General features: G+C 41.0%; 1 protein-coding gene across 1 annotated transcript in view; it reads left to right on the top strand.

Moving 5' to 3' along the window:
• Window positions 1-5,693, top strand: part of LOC143745465 (zona pellucida sperm-binding protein 3-like) — a 5,826-nt gene extending 133 nt beyond the window's left edge. Inside the window, exons 1-8 of the mRNA XM_077237582.1 lie at window positions 1-494; window positions 4,385-4,503; window positions 4,581-4,684; window positions 4,765-4,942; window positions 5,082-5,199; window positions 5,278-5,360; window positions 5,443-5,534; window positions 5,609-5,693. The exon at window positions 1-494 is cut by the window's left edge and continues 133 nt beyond it. Coding sequence (XP_077093697.1) covers window positions 1-494; window positions 4,385-4,503; window positions 4,581-4,684; window positions 4,765-4,942; window positions 5,082-5,199; window positions 5,278-5,360; window positions 5,443-5,534; window positions 5,609-5,679 — 1,259 coding nt within the window. The 3' untranslated portion in view covers window positions 5,680-5,693. The remainder of the gene's footprint in view (window positions 495-4,384; window positions 4,504-4,580; window positions 4,685-4,764; window positions 4,943-5,081; window positions 5,200-5,277; window positions 5,361-5,442; window positions 5,535-5,608) is intronic.
• Window positions 5,694-10,251: the final 4,558 nt, after the last annotated feature.

Raw genomic sequence — 10,251 nt, 5'->3', positions numbered from 1 at the left:
TGCCTGATGTCTTTGGAAGTTTGAGCTATAGTCATAGTCCAAGAAGCATGGGGCCAAAATCAGATCCAGCTTCCAGAAGTCCTGCCCTTTCTCCTCTAGGGCTCTGGAACCCTTTGCAAGTGGCTTCTCAATTTCAGAGTCCTTTGGGTCCTGACTCCAAAAGCCCTTTGCAGGATCCTTTTGGCCTTCAGGAGAAGCAGCTGTTGCAGGGTCCAGTGAAGCCTTTGGATTGGAGGTATCCCATCGTTCCCGAGGTGCAGAGCGAGTTGGCGGTGGACTTCCAGTTGAGGCAACCCGTGACTCCCAGCAGCGTAGCGGTTCAATGTGGCGAGAACCGGGTTCTCGTAGAGGTCCAGCAGGACTTTTTCAGCAATGGTCAGTTGATCCAGCCAACTGGTCTGTCTTTAGGTGGATGTCCTGTTGTTGGTCAGGATCCTGGGTCAAGAGTGCTCATCTTTGAGTATGAATTACAGGACTGCAACAGCGTGCTGATGGTAAGAACAGATACATATTAATGGGTTATTTGTTGTGGCAGAGGACCTTCAAGGAAAGTCAGTTCACTTTGTTTTACAATGCCAGGGCAGCTAAGACCAAGTTCTATCTATTTGAATGGGTAAATCCTGAGTGTTCAAGTTCCTTGCCTTTAAATAACCTTTCAACCAACATCTCATTCCAAGTTGCTGTAATTTATAGTAATATTTTCAAAACCACTAAAAAATCTAGTTTAAAATATATTTCTTTTGAAGTGTTGGTGCTTAATGTAAAAATATATAATGTAAACGATAAATCAAGTTTGAGAATTCTGCTGGCCACTTTATACAGGTCACCAGGGCACCATAAAGATTTTATCAAAGAATTTGATGACTTTCTATCAGAATTAGTATTGACTGCAGATAAAGTCCTAATTGTTGGTGATTTTAATATACATGTAGATAATGGAAAAGATGCCATGGGATTGGCATTTAAAGACATTCTTAACTCTATTGGAGTTAGACAACACGTGTCAGGACCTACTCATTGTCGTAATCATACTCTAGATCTAATATTATCACATGGAATCAATGTTGATTCTGTTGAAATTCTGCAGCAGAGCGACGACATCTCAGATCATTATCTAGTCTCGTGTAAATTTCATTTAACCAAGGCTGCAAAGCCAACTCCGTGTTACAAGTATGTTAGACCTATCACTTCTGCCACTAAAGATTGCTTTATCAATAATCTTCCTAATCAGTTTCATAGTCTCAGATCCCAGATAGCTTAGAAGAACTTGATATTGCAACAGAAACTTAACTCTCTCCTTTCCAACACTTTAGATACAGTTGCGCTTAAAGAAGATTAAAGAAAATAGTCCAACGTCGTGGTACAACGAGCACACCCGGGCCCTTAAGAGAGCAGCCAGAAAAATGGAGCGCAACTGGAAGAAAACAAAACTAGAGGTATTTCGGATTTCATGGAAGGAGAGCTCGATTGCTTACAGAGAGGCTTTAAAAGCTGCTAGATCTGCTTATTTTTCAACCCTATTAAAAGAAAATAAACAATCCAAAGTATTTATTTGAATAAGTGGCTACACTAACGAAAAAAGAAATCTTCAAGCCCAGAATTTTACAAGAAACACAGCAGTAATGACTTTATTAACTTCACTTATAAGATTGATAATATTAGGGACAAAATTATAACTATGCAACCGTCTACTACAGCATCACATCAGGGAGTGCATTATAGTCTCCCCGAGGTAAAATTTGATTCATTTGTTGCCATAGGAGAGGAAGAATTTTGCAAACTCGTTAATTCATCTAAATCGACAACATGTATGTTAGACCCTATACCGACTAAACTACTGAAAGAGATGCTTCCAGAAGTCATAGATCCTCTTCTTAACATCATTAATTCATCTTTGTCTCTAGGATACGTACCAAAAACCTTTAAGCTGGCTATGATTAAACCGCTTGTTAAAAAAATGCAACTTGATCCTATAGAATTAGTCAATTACAGGCTGATCTCAAATCTACCTTTTCTGTCAAAGATACTAGAAAAGGCAGTATCCTTACAACTGTGTTCCTTTCTTAAAAGAAATGGTATCTGTGAGGATTTCCAGTCAGGATTTAGACCGCACCATAGCACTGAGACAGCTCTCATTAGAGTCACAAATGATTTGCTCTTATCCGATCGTGGTTGTATCTCTCTATTAGTGTTACTTGATCTTAGTGCTGCATTTGACACCATTGACCACAACATTCTCTTAAATAGACTAGAAAACTATGTTGGCATTAGTGGAATTGCATTAGCATGGTTTAAATCATATTTATCTGACCGCTATCAGTTTGTAGCAGTAAATGAAGAGATGTCTTATCGATCACAAGTTCAGTATGGCGTACCACAAGGCTCAGTACTAGGACCGCTGCTGTTCACTCTGTACATGCTACGTTTAGGAGATATCATTAGGAGGAAACATGGAATTAGCTTTCACTGTTATGCTGATGATACTCAGCTCTATATTTCTTCCAAACCTAACGAAACTCACCAATTCACAAAATTATCGGAATGCATAGTTGATATCAAATTTGATGACTAGTAATTTCCTACTACTAAATTCTGAAAAAACAGATTCTAATTATTGGACAAAACTTCCACACGTAATAACCTAGAATACCGTCTAACACTTGATGGCTGCTCTGTTAAGTCTTCGTCGTCAGTTAGGAACCTGGGTGTGCTCTTTGATACCAATCTTTCATTTGAAAGTCACGTTTCTAGTGTCTGTAAAACCGCATTTTTCCATCTTAAAAATATATCTAAATTACGTCATATGCTTTCATTGACAAATGCGGAACAACTAGTTCATGTGTTTATGACATCAAGGCTAGATTATTGTAATGCTCTACTGGGTGGTTGCCCTGCACGCTTAATAAACAAACTACAGCTAGTTCAAAACGCAGCCGCTAGAGTTCTTACCAGAACCAGGAAGTACGACCATATTAGCCCGGTTCTGTCAACACTGCATTGGCTCCCTAGTAAACATCGTATAAATTTGAAAATATTGCTGATTACTTACAAAGCACTAAATGGTTTAGCTCCCCAGTACTTGAGCGAGCTCTTAACACATTATAGTCCTTCACGTCTATTGCGATCTCAAAACTCCGGCCAGTTGATAATACCTAGAATATATAAATCGACTGCTGGCGGTAGATCCTTTTCCTATTTAGCACCAAAACTTTGGAACAATCTTCCTAACGTTGTCCAGGAAGCAGACACAGTCTGTCAGTTCAAAGCTAGACTAAAAACACATCTCTTTGACCTAGCATTCACATAACACACTATAGCCTTCTATAATTCAATATTAGGCTGCTTAGATTAGGTCAGCCGGAACTGGGAACACTTCCCTCATATCCTGATGTACTCGTTACATCGTAAGAAAAATGGCATCTACGCTAATTTTAGTGTCTTTGTTTATCCCGAGGTTTTCCCGCAGCCTGCTGGATCCAGGCCGTTTCCAGATCTGACGAAGGACTTTCCCCTGACCTTCCCCTGACCTGATGACAATGCAGTGCTGAAGTGCCAACTAGCCTCTCCCTATGGAGGATCCCTATACCACTCTACAGAAAGTGTTGTGGAATGTTTCGGTTCGCGTACCTACCCAAAGTGATAAGATAAAATAAATTCTGCATCAATTTATAGACAAGTAGTTTGTTTAGGCATGGTTTGTAAGGAATTACAAACCTGCGCACATATATTCAAACGCACATAACTATAGAATCAATTCTTAATGCGCATGTGAACGCCATCAGCGTCTATCACAGGTTCACGTTTAAAGTCTGTTTAGAGAGAACGGTGTCGTCTTTGCGGCCCCTAATTTAATAACAAATGATCATTTAGACGGAAGTGAATCAATCAAAACTAACTTTAGCTGGAGAAAACATTTTTCAAGAGCCACTATAAAACCAAACCAATCTGTTACCTTAAATTATGTTTATCTCTGTAAAGCTGCTTTGAAACAATCTACATTGTTACAAGCGCTATATAAACGAGGATGACTTGACTTGACTCATGTAAACTATCCCATAAGTGCTATGAAAGGAGCTTAAGAAACCAGAACAACAAATCTTGTGCCTTAATAGTGTTAAAGCTAGTTTTACCCTGGAACAGCAAAATGTGCATGTTCAATCGTTAATGCATGTCTCAGATGTTGATCTCCGGCAACACCGGAGCTTCTGAGGGCAGCTATTACTAGTAGCAATTTACTAATTGTCGACTTGCTCTTCAGGAATTCCACCATATTGCACAGTGCACCTTCTTCCATTCATAGCAATATGAGTGCATGGTCTTGGTGTATGTAAAGTCTTTGGGATGACCCTCTAGGTAACCACAATTTATTTTATTTTTTTTACAGATGAATGATGATGAGCTTGTCTACACCTTCTCTCTTACCTACACCCCTGAGGCGCTTGCAGGTACTCCGATTACCCGGACCGATGGTGCAATTGTTGGTGTTCAATGTCATTATCAAAGGTAGGAGATCTCTGGGACCTTCTGCACTTTCTCGTGTAACTGGGAGACCATTTAATGGGTACTTTCATGAACCGCAGGCTCCAAAATGTAAGCAGTGATGCCTTGAGGCCAACATGGGTCCCTTATGCCTCAACAGAGGCTGGTGAAGAAGTCTTGCTGTTCTCCCTGAAGATCATGATGGGTTGGTACAGGTTTCTTCAATAAAATAAGCCTTTACCCTTGCAATTGTGTCTGTGCCTAAAGTGTTTGTTTTGTGTGTAGATGATTGGACCTATCAGAGGCCTTCATTCTCCTATTTCCTGGGTGGCGTTATTAACATCGAGGCATCTGTGAAGCAGTACAATCATGTGCCTCTCCGTGTGTTTGTGGACCGCTGTGTGGCCACTGAAGTACCTGATGTGAACTCCCTTCCGAGATATTCCTTCATTGAGAATCACGGGTAGGGTCATGGCCCTTGATGCAGTAGGACTGTTTTTAAGTTGCCTTTTGTAACCACTTTGGCATGGGTAAGGTCTAGTTGCTTGATGTTCTACAGTTGACATTCATGCGTTGCTCTTTGTGGTTTTGTTTGTCGTCAGGTGCTTTGTGGATGCCAAAACTACAGCTTCCAGCTCCCGCTTCATGCCTCGTTCCCAGGTTGACAAGATCCAGTTCCAGCTGGAGGCGTTTATGTTCCAGGAGGGCAACAGTCCTTCTGTATGTACTACAAATGTCATGTTCACTTTACTTCTCCTGTCTGCTTTGGTTTTTTGACTTGTCTGTCATCCCTTACAGATCTACATAACATGTATTCTGAAGCCAACCATTGCTTCTGCACCTAGTGACACTCAGCGCAAATCCTGTTCTTTTGCCAATGGGTACGTGAGGCTTTATTTGGATGGAGTGGGGGGTTAGGTTGACTTCTCATGTTGAAGGTTTCATGTCTTTGTTTTGGTGCAGGTGGTTTGCTGCTGATGGAAATGACCAAGTTTGTGGTTGCTGTGACTCAACATGTGGTCCTGGTAGTGAATTTGCTGCTTCTCCCTATGGAGGTTGGTAGCTTTTGCTCTTTCTATGGTTGCTTTTGATTCAAGTGCTCTAACTTGGCTTTTTTTCTTCTCTCTAGGCATTCAGTGGGAAGGCAAGGCCTCACTTGGTCCTGTAACGGTTCAAGGGCAAAAGAGAGGTTCTCAATAAAACTGACAAATCAATCCTTTGTTGTATCTGACTTGTCATTTTGCTGTGTGTCTGGTTTAACTGCTTTTGACTTTGAAATTGCCTCATTCTGCCAATGTGGTGAAACTGATAGTTGCCCGTACTTCACTTTATCCATAGGGAGGTATTACTTCAAGAACACTATGGTTGCATTCTATATAGGACTTGAAGTTTTAAACGATGAGCCTTTTAAATGCTGCTAGTGAAAGCTCAAGGCTATGCTTTTGAAGCCAATAGTTTGTTGCAATTTGTGGTTACACTTCGATAGTTGAAAAGTTACTTATAGTAGAATGTCTAAAGTGGACTATCAAAATGGTGTTACCTAATTTGTTTGAAATAAATATTTCTGGTAAAAATCCTTACCACAGAGGCATATATAGTGCTTTCATTTGTGCTACTGTACACCAAAGCATGAGGAAATCATGGTAACTTTACTATGCTGGGCCCTTTTGAACTGTCTGTTGACTGCAGGTGTCCAAATTCGGAGGCTGCAGTTGAGCTACTTCCCCCACTTTAACCTCCAAACATCAGTTCCATCAGTTATGACTATCAGCTGTTTGGAGAGGAATTCTTTCGTATAAAAACAATTCCGTCTGTACTTTTAGTCCCGTTTTGGTGAAAATCAAGTTTTTAATGGATGTGTCTGTTGTTTTTAATATGCTTTAAGACAAACCATGTGCAAATTCATAAGTCAACACCATTGCTGAGTATTTTCTCCTTAAAACTGCAGTGAACCAAAGACAGTCTAAAAAACCTTGGTTTGAAATTGCTGATGTTTCTGACGTCACAAACTACCAGGGAACCGATCGTAAACGAGTGGATCTCTGAGCTGCTGTGAGTGATTGGAGGCGGGTCTCATTTGCATATTCATAGAGCCATGTATACTAAATGAGGCAAGGGTGTCGAGTTACATTCAAGCTATTTTAAGGCATGAAGACATGACACCTTGGCATTTCAAAGGAAAAAAACTTTTACATGTGTAATTTTGGTGGTCAAAGATAAGTTTTAAGGGATAAAATTGACTACAGGGAGACTATAAATCATCCTGTTCCTCTAGATATGCAAGTAAATCAGCAGACATGTCCATGTCTGGTAACTGCAATCTCATGCAAATGAAAAAGGTGCTTTTCTTGCTTAATACAAATGTCACCGGGTGAACAAACCTGGAACCAAAAAATTGTTGACTCGTTTCCAGGGGGAAGGAATGCCGGTGTAACACCGGGCCGGTTCTGGGTTTACCTGTCATGGCCGCCGACCATAACAAGCGCCAGCTGAAGCCAGTGAGTAGCGCTTCATTGAAGCATGTGTCCGGGAAAAAGGAGTATAAAGAGAGGGGCTTGAAGCACAGTAGGGAGGAGGAAAAATGCTCGGGCAGTAGGAAAGCTCTACAAGAGTGCGCGAGTGGATTGTAGCAGTGGCAGTGAGCGTTGACAGGTGCAGAAAGCAGCGGTTTAAGACCTGATCAGTGTTCTATGTTGAGTCCCCCGAGACATGCTCATTAAGTGAGTCTTTTAAAAGAAACCACGAACAGCAACGCAACGAAGTAAGTGAGAAAACTTCACAGAGAAAGAAGGAGAGTGACTGGCAGAAAAGAGAGTGGAAACCCGCTGCAGGATTCACGCGATTCACCGAGGGAAAGTTAAGTGCACCCTTTTATGATTTACCTTCTGGAGAAAATCACATGTAAAGATTTACCATCACCAGTGTACGACTAACCTGTGTTTGTGGGCAGTGCGTGTTATCCTGTTGACAGAGCAAAGAACAGTAATGGTAACGGCTGGGAAGATCGCTGAATCCATGTTCATCTTCTGAGACCACTATTCCTTGGATCATTCACCCTATGAAGAGAAGAGAAACGAGTTGATTAATCACTGTGAAGGTAGAGTAAGTTTGCAGTGTCTGAAAGCGTGAAACAAACACGTGTGGAGATTTACAAGAGTGATTTATGCACAAGTGTGGGGAGATCAAACAACTGTGTTTTCTCTGAGTCTCTGACGGATGAAATTGACCCATAACTTTGAAGATTCGTTCAAACTGATCTGTCCCCTCTGCTGTTCTGTGAACAGAGAGTCTACCGCTGCATTCTGCTATTGTTGTCCTGTGGTAAGCGAAGATTCAGTTATTAACTGTTGGATTCTGTACTCAACATTGCTGTTCTGTGAACAGAGAAATTCTGCCGTCCGCTGCTGTATTCTGCTATTGTTGTCCTGTGGTAAGCAAAGGCTCAGTTATTAACTGTTGGATTCTGTACTCACCATTGCTGTTCTGTGAACAGGGATTCTGCCGTCCGCCGCTGTATACTGCTATTGCGGTTCTGTGAGTCTGCTGACTGCTGTGTTTGATCCACTGTCTGTCCTACGAGCTTATTAAACGAGGCTGACGACGAGAAAAGCCACTGTCTGTCCTACGAGCTTATTCAACGAGGCTGACGACGAGAGAAGTCACTGTCCGTCCCACGAGCCCACTCAGAGAGGAATATATTTACCTGAAGAACGGAAGAATACCTACCAGCACTCCCCTCCCTGTATCGTACCAAAGCCACAGCCCCGAACGTCCCTGCCCCTGCTTTTATCCCTTTTTAATTTTAATAAAAAAACGTACTTTTTAAACTTACCTTGGTTGTCTGTCCTCTGGTGTCTGCTCCTCCGGAGTGTGGTAAATAACCCTTGGCCTTAACATCGGTGACACAAACATCACAATTCTTAAATTGTGTCTTTTGTTACATAGGGACTACTGAACAGACATTTATAAGTTCCCTTTCGAGAACGGTCACTTCGTATTGCGTAGCAAATATGCAGTGGGGAAACTCCTTTTCCTCAAAATATTGAAGTAATAATTTAAAACGCAGTGCAGCTGTACAGCAAAACACTTCAGAGCGTCTAGCTCGCTCATTGGCTGTGCTGCAGCAACTGTACATCCAATGGCCGAGCGCCTCAGACGCACGAACCAATCAGCTGACTTGGCGACGAGTACGTCAGAGCGTGCCTGAATGGGCGTGGCCTAAGCCTATAAAGATCGGTCATTTTGGCCAATATATCAGATTTGCTCAACTTCAGCGACACTTCTCGTCTCTGGTTCCTCACCGAAGCTTTTCACCGTCGAACCAGCCAAGATCAGCTAGAGCAGTGGTCTTCACTATTTTTTTCATGAGAGCCGCACTGATAGGACAAATCAGTAGGAGAGCCATTTTTACCGCAAAGTATAAAAAGTTACATCCCGTCATAAATAGCATGTCTGCTTATCAATCTGTCACCCCTGAACATACAATATGCAATGCAATTAATACAAAAGGGTGGGGAAAAAAAACTTTTATGATTTTTCCAGTCAAATTTGTAACTGAGGCAAGAAGATTTCCCTTAAAGACAAAAAAGCAGGATTTCCAGAATATAATCATGCCAGAATTACCTTAAATAATTTTTTTCTATATTAGCCCATCATGTATCTAACCATCAAAGAGCACAAGCAGCGTTAAGAGCGCTGGAAAGACCGCCCAACTCCACAGAGACTGGATGTTTACAGGCACAACTTTTGTTTCAATCGGACTGAATTCATTCCGATTGATGAATCTGAATGTAGGCCTATTGTAGTTTAAATGAACGCTAAACATCGTGATGTGATGATTGGGTTGATGTGCGCATTTATAAGTCAAAAGATTCAAATCGGAATATATTTTTTGACATGAGCACACTGCACAAATATACAGAGTTTCCCGCTGTTGTCGCTTAGTAACCATTCCCCTACATTGGTTCTTTATTTCTTTTAAACAGCAGACCTAATATTTTTCCAATTCTGGTCATAATTTGGAGACTATGAACATATGAACTGTTGTGACTCGTGACGTGCTTTTTTTTATCACGCAGTAAAAATGCCCAAAACCAGTCGTCTGTGGATGAGAATCTGAAACAAGGACTGTTGAGCCGTTGTCCTGCTCCACTTCACAGATGCTGAGTGAAAGGAGAATTATATGGACACTCATTTATATGACACTTTATTCATCAGGAGAACAGCTCGTTCAGCGTGTCATACGTCGTCCTTTCAGTTTCAGTTTTCAATCGATCATGTGTTTGTTCTCTTGATAAACTACCCCTTTCTATCGGATCAGAAATATTTGTAATAGAGCTGACACTTTGAGTTTTTAATGGGTTATGTTATAACACTACTTGTTTTTAATGTTTTTATGAAATATCTGTAGTGACTGCATGATCATATCACAGTATTATTTACCGCCATGCGAGCCACAAATAAAAGCTTGGCGAGCCGCGCAATGAGTAACACTGACCTAGAGCAAGCCTTGAAAACAGCGGGCAGCGCCTTCGACTTACCCGGAAGCCGCTCCTCTTCTGTCGCTGCTGTCCTGTGGCCATCCGGCGAGAAAAAAAACCCCTCTATATCCTTTTTCTGCTACTGTTGTGTTAAAAAACAAAAAAAAAACTGTTTGACTTTTAATTTTTAAACATTAATTTAACTATCATTTTAACTGATGAAAATAATAATAACCATAATTTAATAATACCGTTTATTTATTTAATAATTGATTAATACCGTAAACTGTGA

The sequence above is a fragment of the Siphateles boraxobius genome, unplaced genomic scaffold, assembly GCF_051911475.1.
Source record: "Siphateles boraxobius isolate OS27281-9 unplaced genomic scaffold, OSU_SipBor_1 204, whole genome shotgun sequence".
NCBI lineage: Eukaryota > Metazoa > Chordata > Actinopteri > Cypriniformes > Leuciscidae > Siphateles > Siphateles boraxobius.
This window is presented reverse-complemented; position numbering and strand designations above follow the sequence as displayed.